The following is a 17,444-nucleotide window of genomic DNA, read 5'->3' as shown; positions in this document are numbered from 1 at the left end:
CAAGCCTGACTTCATTTGTTCATATTCATGTTGATTAAGTAAAATATAACTATAGCATTAGTGACAACAAATACTTTTGAAGCAGCCTGGTTCCCCATTTTCTGAGGAAACATGAAAATTGTTGTTTATTGTAGAAATTAAATCAATGTTAAATGAGGGAGTTAATTCTTTTAAAGTTTCCATCTTGCCATCGTCAGTAGGTGAGCAGAAAGGGAACACTGGCAGTCCCAGCAGAAGTTACTAACCTCTTTCTCAGCCTGATACCAGTATAATAAAATAAACCAGTGTTTCAACCAGTTCAATCCATCCTGTGTCAGACCTCTTAAATACCATGTAAAGGACTCTCCTACCTGATTTATTAACCTTTTAGGTAATTTAATACTCTTAACTAGATCCAGGATCCTACAACTGCTTTATTATATCTGAGAGGCAAACAAAATACCCAGGGTGGTTCAACTTCCTTCAGGATTCTCTGGACAAGTTATAATTCTGTGTTAGCAAGATACTTGGGAATCCTTCCCATCTCAAGGATGAGCTACCCTGAAGTTTTTTAATCAAATGAAATTTGTGTTATAACTCTTACCCAGCTCTCCCTTAGCAGATTATCACTTTAAAATTCATTGTTGAGCTCACATCTTCCAGAGCATGAAATTTAGTTTTGTCGTATTTGAAGGCATATTTCCTAGTTTTCCTCCATCACACTGCTAAAAAAAAAATTCTTTTTTTGTAAGCCATAGCTTTTCTTTTCTAATTTTTGTGTTCAGTATTTATCCACATTTTGAAAGGATTGCCAGTTGCCACTTTCCCGTGCTTTACATACAAACAAAAGGGCAAATCAGTAAATGAAGGGTAAATGAAACTCTGGAATAACATGTGTTACAGTATTCATTTTTATAAATGACTATCCTTTCTCAGAATTTTCATATAACTGCATTCATTCAGCCAACACTCTTCATTGTCTGCAAATCACCAATGACAGTCTCAGTTCTCCTCCCAGCAGATACCCTCATTCTAGACAGCTTTACATCATTCAGACATCACTTCAAGTCCACGAAGATTTGTAATTGTTTTGGAAAGCTGAAGGCCTGTAGCACTGGAGCAGACAAGTAGTCAGATTTCCCAACCTTATCAGTAGGAGATGAAGTTGTATCAAGACAGAACAGCAACAAACATTAAGCCTGCTGAGAAAACTGGACCTTTAATTTTTAAAACTCGTTAAGTTGCTGGTCAAATCAACTCATGGCCTTGATTTACTCACCTCTTTCCAAGTTTGTGTGTTGTTGCATCACTCTCTTTTAAAACTGTTTGTGAAAAAGCAGTTTATTGAGGAAAATACCATCTCCTATTCTAAGTCCTGGCAGATAGTCATGTAAGTCATGGATTGTAGCAGACTCTATAAAGTGGTGGCGGCAACAACTGGGAAGATCATCCCTTGACCATTTCTTGGGGTGGCCCTGTGCAGAGCCAGGAGTTGGACCTTGATGATCCTCGTGGGTCCCTTCCAACTCGGGATATTCTGTGATTGACAAGGACATTCAGTGAAGCTGCCAAGACTACACATGCTCCTGCTTTTACAAAGACCTTCTGTCTTGAACATGAAGAGAAGCAGTAGCTGTTTGTAGGTGGGCAGCAGGAAGAGCTTCCATTCAAGAGGAAATACTGGGCATTGTAGGCTTAAACCCAAGGAAATGACCATGTAGAGAAGATGCCTAAAAAGGATGGGCTTGTGTAGGCATGTCATAGACAAGACTCCAGGGGTGGTAATTAATTCCAATTTTGTTCCCAGAAAGCTTCAGTTCTCTTCTAGCTTCTGTCACCACTCCTGGGTTTACTCCTGCTCTGCCCCAGCCCTGCCTTGGCTCCATGGTATTGTTCTGCTTCATAATTTTACACAGTCTTGCTGAAATCCTTCAGCCTCCTCGTTGTCCTATCTGAGACCTTTTCACAAGAAACTGTAAGGTGGAGAAAGCAGTGACCAAAGATATGTTAAAATAAAAAAAGATGGTCTTGTCAAATCATCTATTGAGAGTTTCAGGTGATGATACAAGGCAGTTAATCTTCAGGTGTTTCTTTCTGTTGCAGGGTGGGAACAACGCAGGCCATACTGTCGTCGTTGATGGGAAAGAATATGATTTTCACCTATTTCCTAGTGGCATCATTAATCCAAAGGCAATTTCTTTTATTGGTAAGACAATTATGCAATTTATTATATAAAATTACATTGTATAGTGGATAGCTGCAACTGTATGTTTTAGTAACAAGTAAAGAAAATCATATAAGTGACAGTCAGATTTGCTTCAGCTGTATGACTTCTATTCCACTGCTGCTTTAACATGAAGAATTACTCTACTTTCAATGTCGGTTTAGTTTTTGCTGTTAGAAAGCTGAGAGCAAGAACACCCTCTTCCTATCATTTTACTCTTTCTTATACTTTATGGTGCAAGTTTGGATTCCACTTGTACACTCCTTTTATACTGTCAGAAATCTGTGTGCTATTCTTTGAGGACACTAACCCCAGGACTTAGGCTAAATAAATAAATAATTTATCTCTGACATCTCTTTACTGACTTTTCAGAAGCAGGCCCCTAGATACCAGACTCTGCTTGGAAGGTTGTCATCCAGTCTCCTTTTTGTTCACAGTACCAGCTGTTAAGGGTGATGTTGTATTTTGCTATAAAGATATTTGGTGCAGATGGCATCATAAAAAGGTTTGCATTGCCTACTGGGCATTAAACTCATATTCAAATGATAGGCAAATTTAAGGCCCAAACTTATGATTCTTTCTGACAGAAATTATGTACAGTCTGTGCAAGAAATGAGTCTAATTTTAGTGAGTCATGGACTTTCAGTTTTTTTCCATTTGATAATTTCCAAATAAATGATTGAAATATATTAAACATATTTTTCCTCTTAGCTAAATATGCTGTGTTATCTTGCTTTCTGTTTTACTCCCTTGTCAATTAGTAATGACTATTACTTAAGTTTTGCTAAATTTAGGCTGAGACAGGCTCTTGCATGTATTTCTGACGTTCCCAAGGAGGCAGCAGCTGTTTCCAGCCCACTGCATCACTAATCCTCCACATCTCGCCAGCACTGCCCTGTACTGCTTGTGGATTCTATGTTGTGCTCAAAAGCAGGGGTGAAGCATTGCTAATGCATTACAGCACAAGTTCGAGCTGAGTTTAAAACAAATACCTGAGTATTGAAGAAAATTTACGTATTTTCACGCCACGGACTTCTTTGAGCTTCTCCCTGTGAACAATTGAGGCTGAAGTCGTGGGGCAAAGTCCACCACAAACAAAGACAAGAATCTGCTTACCTCAGCTGGCTGTGCAGCAGCCTGGCGTTCACGCCTGAAACAAGCCCGCTCTGGTTTTCCTGATTTTAGTAGGCTAGTAGCTGCTTACCCAGAATCAGGATTTATCCAAAAAGTTCTCAAGATCACTTTGTGAGAAATTTAGTTTTGCTTTTTAAATAAAACTTCAGACAGCAAGTGTTTACAATGCCTTACTTCCTAAGAGTGAGTATTTTATTCCTCACTTTAAAATAAATCATTTATGTTCCCAAAGGTAATGGAGTGGTTATACATTTACCAGGCCTGTTTGAAGAAGCTGAAAAGAATGAAAAGAAAGGTTTGTATCAAGTAATTTTTAACCTACCTTTATATTGACAGCCAGGTTGAGGTTTTTTGTAAGCTGTTGTTTCTGGCCGTAAGTACTTGGTGCAATAACAGTCTGGATTTTAAAAACAGTATTTAAAATGTTTAATTGTGTTGTAGTCTTCAGACATATTTTCAAAATCAATCTTTTCATGTGTTTTGGGGAGTTTTATGGCATTTGAAACCACACTAGATGGAAAATAAATCCTAAAGTGTGTGGTAAGCTCCCTTTGACCTCAGACTGAGATGATTTAACCCAGAGTTTCTGTGCCCAAATATAAACTCAGTTGATTCTGCTTTGAGTGAGGCTTTGGACCCTATGACCTTCCAAGGTCCCTTACTACCTAGATTGTTTTATGTTTCTATATAGAAATCCTCTATTTTCTGAGGCACAAAAGGAGTTTAAGTGATGTATGGTATAGTGAGTTAAACAAGATTTCCTTGAAGTAAGAATTCTGTGTAAGCCACAGCATTATGGCATTAAGAAGTGAGTATCTTTTTCCATGCCAAAATGAGAAAGCTGATAATTTAAAAATGATAAAAGTTTGTTAACAGAAACATTGCTATATTTGATGTTTACTTATGGTTTATAGATTTTATCTGGAGTCTTCTTAACAAGAAGCTATATAAACTTGAAGAAAAGCATAGAAAAACTGAAAGTCAATGTCAAAGTTTGACCAATCAGCTCAGCTGAAATCCTACCTTTCTTTATATCTTCTGACAGGTTTAAAAGATTGGGAGAAAAGACTGATTATATCAGATAGAGCACATATAGGTAAGTGACGATTGAAGGGGGAAAAAAACCTTGCACATGATTGCTTAGCTCACGATGCTAAAGAGGAGTGATGTATTTGATCTAACACAGCTTCTTTATATGTTGTGTGTCTGAAGGATAATAATGGAATTTGTAGCCACTGAAGAGTGATGTTTTACATGTTTTCACAACCTTTAAGGAATACTCGCTCTGTTTTCTCTTGAGGAGGCCTGTGCACTGTCAGTGACAGTAAAGGCACTTTGTCTTGAAATTATGGATGTGCGTGATGTAAAGAATGTTTTTCTCCTTTGGTCTTCCACTAAATCCATTTGATTTTCCATTGCAGTGTTTGACTTTCACCAGGCAGTAGATGGGCTCCAGGAAGTGCAGCGTCAAGCACAAGAAGGCAAAAAGTAAATATTTTCAACTCCCTAGTTTCATTAATAGTTACGCAAATTTGAAAAAAATGGTGTAATTTTGGAAAACAGAAGTGCATTGTATCTCCAAAGAGTCTTGTTGATATTACTAATTCTGTGACTCAGTTCTGCTTCTACTTATGTTAGTGAACAAACTAACAAACTGTCAGCCAGACTCAAGGCTTCACTGCATACCACAAATATTAGCAATATTTATGCAAAGCCTGAAAGTTGGTATATATTTGTTATTATAGAACTTTAATATCTTTTTATGTCTCAGACCTCCCGCCCAATATGTGATATAGTGAAGAGCTTTAACGAAATTACTTGGCATAAAGTGTATTTTTGCATATATTTATACATGTTGGGGTGGGGTGGGTGTTATTTTCACTTAGTATTGGCACAACGAAGAAGGGGATTGGACCAACATATTCTTCCAAAGCTGCACGAACAGGCCTTCGGATTTGTGACCTCCTTTCTGACTTTGATGAATTTTCTTCAAGGTAAAACTATTTTCGTTTCTAAATATTATGTTAAAGAGTGATATATTTTGGCTGACAGATTTGCTTTTAAGGGGATGTTTTTAAATATATGTCTGAATTTTGTATATAAATTGTCTAGAAGGAGAAGAAAACTGGAAAGAATGTGTGTGTGTATATTTTGTGTACTTCACAGATTTTCTCATAATTTAAAATGTAATTTTGTACATTGGGAAGTGCACTGGTTGAGGTATCAAGGTCCTGGTATTTTCTCCCTGTAGCTCTCAGTATATGCTGCAAATAATATAAACTGATTTCTTGCCAAAGGTTCTGTGAACAGTGACTATGTTCCTCAGAGATACAATTTCAATATTTTTCAGATTTAAAAATCTGGCACAGCAATACAAGTCAATGTTTCCCACGTTGGAAATTGATACAGAAGGACAACTGAAAAAACTAAAGGTAAGGATTTAACAGTTGTAATATTTATTTTCATTTAAAAAGTAAAACCAAAGTGTACTAGAACTACCACTGATTAAACTAATTAACTAATTTATATGAAAAATGCATGCATTCATTGTTATAAAAGCTTTAATAAGCAGTAACTATGCTCTGTAATAGAATGTTTTCTCTTATTGTAGGCATTAATTTAAACTTTGTGGATGATTTAATTCTCCTGTAATATTTTACTTTTTTGCGTTGTTTAAAATGACTGTTGTATTAAAGTAGTCAAGAGAATGCAGGGTGAGAATTTCAGTTAGCGTTCTCCAGTCTTTCTGATGGACTTCCATGATTACTGAAGAAATGTTTGTGGAAACCTTTTTCAGGATCCTGGTATTACAAGAAAATTGTCTTTTTATAAATAGGTTTAGAAGAGACACTGATAAAACAGCTTCTTTCATGAATATGTGAGAAAAGAGGATGATAAAAATATCTCTTACCTTTCCCAAGTTTTATCTCACTCTTGTTCAGAGCTGACACCCTAAAGATATTTTTTAATATTCAAAAGGAGTGATCTTTTTTTTCTTCTGGTGCTTGCACTATTTCTAAGTCCCGTTCTCAGTGTGTCTAGACTATCAACACACTATCTAGAGACTACGGCAACAAAATCTGCTAAGTATACCACACCTCTGTGAACAGAAATTATACAGAAATTATGGCATTCTAATGCCATAATAGGTCATCTTTTCTTATGTGGTTCAATAGATTGATTTGTTTTCAAATTGTAAACTAGTGGTTGTATTTTTCAGGAAAACACAGTTATTGAGTCTGGAAGCTTAGAATTATCTGTATGTTTCGTCCTTCAAACGTGAACAGAGTATTCCCTGCTTCCAGCCACTGTCTGGGCAAGCTGACATTTATACTCAATTTGCAGGGATATGCTGAAAAAATAAGACCCATGGTTCGAGATGGTGTGTATTTTATGTATGAAGCTCTTCATGGCTCTCCAAAGAAGATCCTTGTTGAAGGAGCCAATGCAGCGTTACTTGATATTGACTTTGGTAAGTCATATTCTAAACTCAGTTTAACTCCTAAGAGATCGGTTTTATTTTGATTAGTTTTATTTTGATTTCAGTTTGTATTGACTTGGCAAACAGCAGGAAAATAGGGAAACAAAATAGTCTTTCCTTAATAGGAACAGATCTCCCAGAAGTAAAGCACAAATAAGACAGGAATTGTATCATTAACAGAATTAAATGCTTAGGGTTTAAAAATTGATTTTTAGAGAAGTTTATTCTGGTGGAGTTGAAATTTCACTCCAGACGTTATTGTCTTTATTACCTTTAAATATGAGTGAACACATTTCCAGACAATCCAGGCACTCATTGCAGTGCTGCTGAGATAATTCCTCTGCAGTGGAGGGAGGATTAAACTCATGCAGTAACCTGTAAGTCTTGCTGCTTCAGTTTGTCTCTGCTCTGATTTCTTACCAAAAGTCTAATTAAACAACCTAGTTCTCAATGAAAATGAAATGAAGAATTGAGAGATTCTCCAATCAGAAGTCATGGTGTAGAGATTATGAGTAACCTCTTAAGACTTAGACAATTTGTGGCAGATACTCAGAGCCACTTGTGTAGAGCATTTGGAATGTCAGACCGTGACCTTTACACCAGGCTCTCTGGATGTAGTGGAAATACTTTCTGTGATACACAAGACATTGAAAAAAAGCTTTACACAGCAGCAGCATCTTATAATAGATCCCATGCCTAATGGATGTAGTATTAAGATGCTTTTCAGCTTCTCCCTTGTGGACCATCCTCAGTGAAAGTTACAAAGAATGAATGACATGTAGCAAGAAGAATTTCCCCGCTCCTTGGCTGCTGTTTCAGTTTAGCTTTAAAGCCAAACATAGAGGTGAAAATCTCCTTTGAAGTGATAAAGGAAAAACAGTCTTCGTTTCTTACCATTGCTGAAACAGGGTTGTGCTGCTGTGTTTTGACAGGCACGTATCCCTTCGTGACCTCGTCGAACTGCACCGTGGGCGGTGTGTGCACCGGGCTTGGTGTCCCTCCCCAGCACGTGGGTGATGTGTATGGAGTGGTGAAGGCCTACACCACTCGGGTGGGAATTGGAGCCTTCCCCACCGAGCAGATTAATGTAGGTTTAACGTTACAAAGTGTGATGTATACAGTTGCCAACAAACAGCAGTCGATGGAATGCGGTAAGGGTATACCAGGAATAAATAAGCACTGTGATAATAATGCCGAGCAATGGCGCTCGTGAAGAGGAGAATTACATTACAGACTTAAGGTATTTTTCATCAGTGTGATGATGTTATATTGCAGGGACCATGCTTCTGTTGTAGTGAATTATGTGAAAACAGATTTCATCATCTTATATAAAATCTTTAGGTGTATTTCAGTGGTGAGAGTTTGTTGTAGACTGGAACTGTCAGCACGTCAAAGGAGAGCATAAATTACAAGATAAAACTTCTGAGCTTAATAGCCTGTGTTCTGTGTGATTTATAGAATAAATGTGGCATGTGCATCAGCCAGTCATGCACAAATTGATCAGTAAAAAGAAGGCGAGAGATTTTGATTACTTTAAACTGTCTACTGTATTTTCATTAGCAAGAAACTAGAAAGCTTAGGTATTGTTTATGAGCTATGCACATGGCAATCTCTAGGTCAGTGTTCCGAATCTAATTTAAGGATTTAATCACTAAAATCCTTTCTCTAATAACTCAGATGGGTTAGTGGTATCCTTTAAGCTTATGAATCATGAGCATGAAGTTTCTTCCTTCTTCATTTTTAGCCCGTTATAGACACTGCCAGTCCAAAAGGAACAGTTTCATACTGTGGTAGAACCAGGGATCACTTGACATGGACATGGAGTCTGACCTAGATATTGTACAAGCATTGGTCTTGTCCCAAGCATTTACAGTCTTGTCTGTAAAAACAATAGATGCCAAAAGACCAGATGAAGCAAATACAATTTTAAAGATGGCTGAATTGCCAAGGAAATCTTCCTTTTAGATGAAGAAGGAAGAAAAGTGTCTCCTTGGAACATGAAATAGTCATATTAAATAAGTGGTTTGAAATGCTAATGATTGCAATACAAAAATCCTGTCCATGAGGGGCTTTGTTCTCTGCCTTAGTCCCATCCTAGTAAAACTTAACTTTTTTTTCATTTTTGCTTAAAAAAAAAAAGCCTTGAAATTGAACATATTCTTCTTGCTGTTCGTGCAGTTTTTCAGTGAGATACCATCAGCATTCTTTCTGTCTTACTTTAGGAAATTGGAGATCTTTTACAGTCCCGTGGCCACGAGTGGGGAGTAACTACAGGCAGAAAGAGACGCTGTGGCTGGTTAGATCTTGTCATTTTGAAATATGCTCATATGATCAACGGATTCACTGCGTAAGCATCAAAGATTTTGCGCTACATTTGGAAGTGATAATTTTGTGCTTCGCAGAATAAATATGTAGGTAACATTAATATAAGTCCAGTAAAGTGTTACATTTTAAGCAATACATTAATTCACAGTGGGCAACTGAGAATTGTCTTAATGCTAATAATAATCTAATTCCTTTTTTTTTTTTTAATTAAGCAACTTTACGACATCATAGCAGTGATTTTTTTGGTATATGTTTTCACTTTGCTTACCTCAGATGGCCGGTGTAGATTGGATCAATGTATCAGTTTTCTAGCAGTTTGCTCTAGTGTTCTTGATCCAGTGCTTTCATACTGTCTTGTGCTGGGTTTGAGCTTTGGTTGCCTCTAGTGGATCCTACTTGTAGGGCCAATATTGCATCATTTGGAACCACTGCCTCTATAAGTGAAATAAATGGGATGACCCAAAGTATATAGTGGCTGGCACAGTTTCCATTCCAAGTTCATTTATTTACAAAGGCACAGTCAAATGTTGTATTATAAATTCTGCTTTTAATGGGCTGACATTTTTTTTCTTTGGGATGAAGCGACTTACTTGGTTGATAAAATATTTTATAATTCAAAACACATATAAAATTGGCATTTTACAGGAAAAGTGGCTGTTTAAAGGAGCTGTTCATGACCATAATGCCCTCAAGCTAGCTTATGTCTAGTGCTAAAATACTAGTAGCTATCACAAGCCATTAATTTGTAACTAACTACCAATCTGTATCTTCAGAAAAAGTTGCAAAAGTTTCATAACAGTTCTGTTCATATGAGGTGTAGACTTACTGATGCATTCAGGCAAACTTGTTCATATATGCAAACACATGACTGGGAATTTTAATGTATTATAAACTGAGACTTAATTTAATATTGTTTATGCTACTACTGATATTACAAAGGAACAATGGTCTTGTTCATTAATTTATCAGAAGGACTTTTAGGTTTTGGGTTGGTTTTTTTTTTTACTTGGATTTATATTTTGCTTTAACTTACACATCTCAGGCTGGGATCCTTCCTACTGAACTGCAAACGTGGTTTTAGTAACCAGACCGTGCTTGCTCTGTTATAAAAATGTAACTTAGTAAATAAATCTGTCATAGAGTTGTTGTGAATCAGTAGGAGTACTAAAAAGTCACTGTCAATGATGTCAAATGTTGTACCCCCCCCCAACCAGGCCCCTCAAGTGCCACTTCACCTAGTGTGCATTTTCATGCACTGAGCTGAACACTGTGCACCTGTGTGAGCAGCCAAGAATTGGGAAATGTGTTGTAGCAACTCAGTCATGTATTCATTCCAGAGGCGTAAATTGAATTAACAGTGTTCATAGTTTAATGCATTTATGTATTTCTGCTGACTGGGCTGCCTGAGCTGGACTTTGGAAAGGGAAAAAAGAAAAGGTGAAAAGTATTGAAGAGGAGATCATTATATGTGTAATTTTAACTGATGTTTTTCTGTGCAGTTTGGCATTAACAAAACTGGATATTCTCGATGTCCTTGATGAAATTAAAATTGGTGTTGCCTACAAATTGGGTGGAAAAAGAATTCCATATTTTCCAGGTAAGTTGTTAAACATCTATGTTAATTTTTATCTTTTCTGCCAGTTAAGTCACACCTGTAGGGAAAGACTGTTTGCTTTTTAAAATCGGGCTTGATTTCTTGTTCGCTGGACCTTCTGTAGCAATTTGTGGAGCTGCAGTATCTGTGTAAAGGCAGCTGTACCAGTACACTGATTTTTTCATTTACCTTGAGTCTGTGTACAATGGCAAGATCTTCAGAGGAAATAAAATCTTGTGTTAGGGCTTTTCTATGTCTTGTCCCATTAGATTTTTTACTGGCAACACCAGGGATCTGAAAGTCAGCAAGACTCGAGTCAGTGACTCCGTATCATTGGCAATAGCCTTTAGTGAAGTAAAGTTATAATAAAAACAGTGCTTAAGCTGTGCAAATATGAGGTGGATACAAGCAGAATAAAGCTGCTTCTGGAATTAACAGCAACAACACTGTGGTTAATAAAAGTATATATTGCCCCTCGATAATGATTCATGTTAAAACTTTTAAGATGTAATAATATGTAATTTTTTTTACATTAATTATGTTTTCAAGATCCCTGTGACAGTCTGTGCCAAGATGAGGGGCTGGTTCTGTTGAGATGGGGGATTCTGGAGGCATGGGGTAGGCTGGCAGCAGCCAGCTTTTCCACCACTGCTTGTACTTCCTTGGTGTGGACACAGTGAAAATTCCAGGGGGAAAAGCGTGCAAACATCTGAGTTTTTCACAAGCCTGATTTAACCCTATTCCATAAAGATAAAAACCTTTGAGACAGTAGTGCCTTTTCTACTGTTTTATTATGTGCTAGTCTAAAACAAAAAGAGGAACTACTGTAAACCTCAAAAAATCTATTTCCTCAAAAATAAAACAGTAGTGTTTTTATTGACTCTATGTTGACAGAATAGAGTGCATCCTACAGTTTTTAGAAGAGGAAGCTGGATTTCTGGATCTTCTTAACTCAGACTTATCTTCCTAAATGTTGTAAATAAATCTAAATTAAGAATGAGTGAATTAATGAAAAAACAGTAAAAATACTATTTTTTTATATATCAGATTTTAAATGTTGTCGAAAGACTTTTTTGGTCAAGAACCATAGGTATGTTCTATTAAGGTGGAGCAGCTAAAATCAACTGTGACAAAAATTGCTCTCCCACAGCTAATCAGGAGATACTACAGAAAGTGGAAGTAGAATATGAAACAATGCCTGGGTGGAAGACGGACACAACTGGAGCACGAAAATGGGAGGACCTCCCACCCAAGGCCCAGAATTACATCCGTTGTGTGGAAAACCATGTTGGCGTGCCAGGTAAGCCTTTCTGCAGGTGTCCATGTGAGGATGGCACAGGAGGCAGGCACAGCTCCATGGAAGCTCTCAGTCTGTTAGTCAGAAGTCGCTCGGTTTGGGCAGGAGGCAACAGAAGTACCAGTGGTTGGGCTGATGGTGGTAAAAGACAGCTTGCCAGGAAGCAGCAAAGGGTGTTCAGCAGGCAGGTCTGCAGTGCTGCAGAGAGCCCCAAGCTGCTGCTGGCAAGGATTTAACCGGGGAAAGATAAATGTGTGTTGTTCTTGGCAAACTGCCACCTTCTGTCAGTGAAAACTTTGGGGTCTGTGCACCATGCTTCAGTGTGTGCTTGGGCCAGCATCCTCATCTCTTCCTTTCTCTCTGCGTCCTGCACTGCATCCCTCTCTGAACAGAGAACTTTTTTTTCCATTCTTACTCATATAAGGAGAAGTATTGCATAACAGAGATGAGACTGTTTAGCCCGGTTCTGCCACTTTGGAAAAATTGAAAATCTTAACACATCGATCTCCAAAGGTCAAGCCATTCAGTTTTCTTCTAGAGCTCTAGAGGTGCCAAGAGCTAGGTGTGGCATAAATGGTGGTGTTTGCAGGGGAATTTCCACAATAGCAAGCTTGGAAAGATGGTAGGTGTGCTTTTGTTTTCCATAAAGCACCTCAAAGGTCGCCTCAGAGCAGTATGGGCTGGTTACAACTGCGGCGGTTCCAGTATTGTTCATGGATCAGGAAGCATCTGATAGCAGAGCTTGAAACTCAGTGTGTGGTCAAGGACACAGATGTGGGTGAAGGGATATGTAAATAAAGCTCCCCTTACTTTATTTCTCTGGTTCTCTGTGTGAAAGCAGGCTGCCTTGGTGGGTTTGATAAAAGAGACTTACCTACAGTCAATTCTTTAGTAACTATGGGCAATAAAACTGTAGTGGAACCGTTACAGTGTGGAATTTACTGCTCACACTGGATAATGTTTATAACTGCAGCCTCATATTTATTGGTATTATGGCACATGGGTATCACTATCTCCTGCTCCACATCACAAAAAACTTCAGAGTCTGGCAGAATTCTGGCTTCCTCTCTGTAGGGATGTAGCTAAACATCCTGTCACTCAAGACAAGGACAGTTAAACCTGCAACAAATGTGCCTGACCTTCTATTAGGCCCTCTACCTGCAATGCTTTGTGTTTATGGTATAATTATTTCATACTTTCAGCCTTCAGTATACTGCACTTTCTAGTCTGGTAGTGCAGCTGGAGTAAAGGGATTTTTGACAACGAAACTTCCTTCCTAAATTTGTCCAGTTTGTAGTGAAGCATGATGAGAGGTGAAAATTATTCCAGTTCATTGATTGCAATATTTACTCTTGGTAATTGTTCTAACAGATGTGTTTTCCTCCCTAGTTAAATGGGTTGGAGTTGGGAAATCAAGAGAGTCGATGATCCAGCTGTTCTAAACAAATGAAGAACTCCAGTGATGAGAAGCACAACGTGGCGTTCATCAGTCCCTTACTGCTTCCCTCTTTAAATGGAAATGCTATTTAAAACAAACATATTCTTCTAGGAATTGAATAGAAACACAACATATATTCTGTATTGTAACATTTTATTTATCTTTAAGTTCTCAGTAAATTCAGTGTAAAATCTCCTTGTTGGCCATCTTTAAAAAAAGTCCAAAAAGTATTCCTAACAAAATAAGGAAAGTTTTTTTAAATTTGATCCACGTTACTATTTGGAAGTACTTTACACCTATATAGAGTTACTTCTTGCTGAAACCAGTATTAAGCCTTTTCCAGTAGCTACTGGGTAACTTTAGAACTGTGAAACTTGGATTTGTTCTTCAACTTCAAATGTTAAAATGTCTGTATATCTGGGTTGGCAGTACTAAGATAGGTACCATGCACTGAAATTGGTTGAATTATAAAGATTTTCAGTTTCTAAAATACAGCAAAGTTAGGTAGGTATTTTTGACTGCACAAAGCAAAGCAAACACAATTATCTATAATTTTTATATAATTACTTTTAATGGCCTATTGAAATGAATGGAAAGCAGCTAAAATATATTTCTTATAAAGCCTATTGTAGGAACTGAGATAACATCTGTAGTGGGGTCAAACTGGAGAAAGCTGACCTGTCTAATAATGCTTTGAACTATCCTGTGTACTAACAGCCTGGAGACTGTCAGGTGTGCAGCCTTTATTTTAAGCAGTAGGGGAAAGGAGTGAGTGAAGGTGGAAGGAAGAGAGTCCTCAAGTTACAAAACACACAGGGAGAGTGGAGCTGAGACAGCACCACTGCATTTTCTCCATGAACCTGAGACATTTCTTCCTGCTAGTGCTGTGACTGTAGTTTCCAAAGTTTTACTGTAGTACTCTGTTGAGGAACTTGTGACTTGCAGTTCTGTAAGGCACTCACTTCCACGGCTCCTGGGTTTCCAAGAATAAATCAAGGCATGACTCAATGATGACTGCTGCAGTATTTACACCCCTCACTCATTTTGACCTTCCTCAGCAAAATGTAATGACTATTTATAGAAGGGGATGACATGTGACAGCCAGGGTTGGGGCATGTAGAAACCATGGAGAGATCCCAGAATCTTCAAGAATACACTTGGATTTCTTCGTGGATCTTCTAATTTATAATGGTTATGCATCAAGAGCTCTCAAAAAACTCCTCTTGTAGAGGAAAAAGAATACACTAGAGATGGGGTTATTCCCTATCTGTGAAATTTTCCACGTAAATGTTCCTTTTCTATTTATGTGTAGAGCTATGACAATATTTTTGTATCATTTCCAAGGGCTGTGGAAATGGCATCACAACCTCAGTAATGCCATTATGCAGTGTGTGAAAATATCCCTTTTCGGAGATGGTCACTCCAAGGGTGCAAACAATTACACTCCTGGCATTCCAGATGGGGGAAAAGGAAAACCTGTCCGGAGAATCTTGTGTCCTACTCATCCCCTGTGTCTTTTCTCACTCAGTGTTGAACAGCAGATAATGTTCAAAGCCATTCGTGTCAGGCAGGGCTTAAAGAAGTACCAGTACAAAGCACTAAAGGTAGCTGTGTATGGTTGTATTGCTGCTTTGTGAGGCAGAACTCTGACACCCTCCAGCTGCAGTGCAGTCTCTTCGTGCCCCAGTTCATCACGGACTCTGTCCCTTTTTCTCTAACAAAAAACAAACAAACAAAAATTAGAAAAACATCTTCACTGCCTTTTGGAGGTCCCTGGGTTGAGCCCTGCAGTTCTTCCTCTGAATTGATGAGGAAGCTCTCCCCATCATATTTATGGGTATTCTAGTGAAAGAGCAATGAGATTTCTGACCTTATTTAATGTTTGCAAAGCACTTCTGAAAGGTGCTTGGTAAGTGCTAATTATTACAAGCACTGTGAAGTGTTCCTCATTTATATGAGGTAATTTAAGCATAAAGATGCTTGGAGGTATAGTAATTAAGTTTTGTTTTCACATGGCTTAACCTTGTGACATTTGCCTTCTGAATGATCTAGAGCCGTTCCTTTTCTTGGCCCCATCTTCATCAGTGCATTTGTGCTGGGAGGTTTCTGCTGTATTTAAGCTTTGGTTGATTTGTAGGCAAAGTCCACAATGACTAAGAAGCCACTCCGTGTGCTGAATAACTGGATTAAATGATCAACTCTAAACTGAGTATTTGGCATATTGAAGATAATAGGTTTTATAGTTTAATTTTCACAGGATTACTTTCTCTTGTTCACCTAATCTTTTTATTTTCCATTTTCCATTAAGTATCTGTTAGATCCACATGGCCTGTCTTTGCTTCCAAGGATTCATCAAAAACCCAGTGAGATTGTCAGTGGGCATGATGTAATAGTCAATTATCCCATGACTGTTACTGTAAAAGTAATATACATTTCATTTCATAGCATGGATATTTTAAATGAAAGTTCTACTCCTATTAAATTTCATATGTGTTGTCATTGAGTTAAATGTGAACAAGTTCAGGCTTTTATCAAAAAGCTCTTTAATCTACTGAGTGACACAATGCTTAATAAGAACATTTTAATGTAGATTTCCCTTCATTTTGGCTGTTTCCCATGTATATTGTTTTGTACTGTTTGGAATTTTATTTAATAACAATCACTGTGTTGAATTTAACTACTTCTTTATCCCAAACCAAATGCAATAATAATGGCTAAAACTGGTTGATGCATCATCCTGTTCAGTATCTGGATGGAAGAATAAGGGTAAACATTTACCAAAATGCCATAATTTGTGATAAAGGTTATAGTTTTTTAAAAGTAGCAATTACTGTTTCACACCTGCACAGTAATGTGTTTGACATATTTTCTCACACTTACCCTTACAATATGGCCTTCTAGTCAGGTGTACACTTCCTAACACATGCAGGATAGGATTTTGAAGATTTTTTAATTTGGCTATATATGGTCTTACAGTTCTGGCATAATGCACTTTATAAAAAGAAAGAAAATTAAGCATTTCCATAGTAAATGTGCAATCTATACTTACACTTTATGCAGATTTTTTTCGGATGATTTTTGATCCACACCTGTTTATTTTCTCCTTAAAAATGTATTAAAACAAATTTAAATTAACAGTGCTTGGTCTCTATTTCTCTTTTATTTTTTAACAAAATACTCTTCATACATAAACCTGGTTTAGTATTTCATAAATTTTAGAAAATAACTAGTGAATGAATGGATATTTTCTTTCAGTCTACAGATTTTCATCCTTTGGCCTTTTTTTACACGTTCTATAAACTTTGTCACCCTTTCCCATTTACGAACTGAGCAGGGATCCACCTTTAATACTGACATTTATGGTTATATTCAGTTAGCTGGCCTGAGTGACCAATGGTTTTATGAAGGAAAAACACATTTTCTAATTAATGCAAAAAATATTCTTGCTAAAACAGCTGGCTCAGAACAACTGATGTGAACTCCATGAAGCTTTTTATCAGCATCACTGTGATAGAAAAGAAAAGCAGATGCTGGCTCAGATAAATAAGTGTCACCTCTAAAATGTGAGTCAGCTTCAGACATGTACTGTTAGGGCTTCCAGAAGCCTTTACAGAATCATTCTTTTTCTCATGTGTTTTAGAAGAAGCCAGAAACAGCAGGTAAGGGACTTGTCCCGAATGACAGCAGGTAAATACACAATTCAGGGCAATGCCTGAGAGCTGTGTGAGAATTGATCTGCTAATTAACTATGGTCTCTTCATTTCCTTTGCATCAGTTTGTATAATTGCACATAGAATGGTTTTTGGTAGCTGAAGCACCTGAAGCAGTTTCATCTAACTCCACATTGGGCTGGAACTGCCCAACGCAAAAAAACCCCCACCATCACATCACCACCCAAAAAAACCCCAAACAAACAAAACAAAACAAAAGAATAAAATAAACAAAACCAACCAAAAAACTCTGGGGGAGTTT

At 37.5% G+C, this 17,444-nt stretch overlaps 1 protein-coding gene across 1 annotated transcript in view; it reads left to right on the top strand.

Moving 5' to 3' along the window:
* ADSS1 (adenylosuccinate synthase 1) overlaps positions 1 to 16,607 on the top strand; it is a 29,664-nt gene extending 13,057 nt beyond the window's left edge. The window contains exons 2-13 of the mRNA XM_051769983.1: positions 2,083 to 2,185; positions 3,570 to 3,632; positions 4,383 to 4,433; positions 4,759 to 4,825; positions 5,224 to 5,331; positions 5,688 to 5,769; positions 6,683 to 6,809; positions 7,751 to 7,905; positions 9,041 to 9,165; positions 10,643 to 10,740; positions 11,888 to 12,037; positions 13,424 to 16,607. Coding sequence (XP_051625943.1) covers positions 2,083 to 2,185; positions 3,570 to 3,632; positions 4,383 to 4,433; positions 4,759 to 4,825; positions 5,224 to 5,331; positions 5,688 to 5,769; positions 6,683 to 6,809; positions 7,751 to 7,905; positions 9,041 to 9,165; positions 10,643 to 10,740; positions 11,888 to 12,037; positions 13,424 to 13,476 — 1,182 coding nt within the window. The 3' untranslated portion in view covers positions 13,477 to 16,607. The remainder of the gene's footprint in view (positions 1 to 2,082; positions 2,186 to 3,569; positions 3,633 to 4,382; positions 4,434 to 4,758; positions 4,826 to 5,223; positions 5,332 to 5,687; positions 5,770 to 6,682; positions 6,810 to 7,750; positions 7,906 to 9,040; positions 9,166 to 10,642; positions 10,741 to 11,887; positions 12,038 to 13,423) is intronic.
* Positions 16,608 to 17,444: the final 837 nt, after the last annotated feature.

Source organism: Manacus candei, unplaced genomic scaffold (assembly GCF_025592945.1).
Source record: "Manacus candei isolate 608988 ecotype Guabito, Panama unplaced genomic scaffold, ASM2559294v1 h1tg000113l, whole genome shotgun sequence".
In the NCBI taxonomy this organism is placed as follows: Eukaryota; Metazoa; Chordata; class Aves; order Passeriformes; family Pipridae; genus Manacus; species Manacus candei.
Note: the sequence above shows the minus strand (reverse complement) of the source record. Positions and strands in the feature narration are given on the sequence as shown.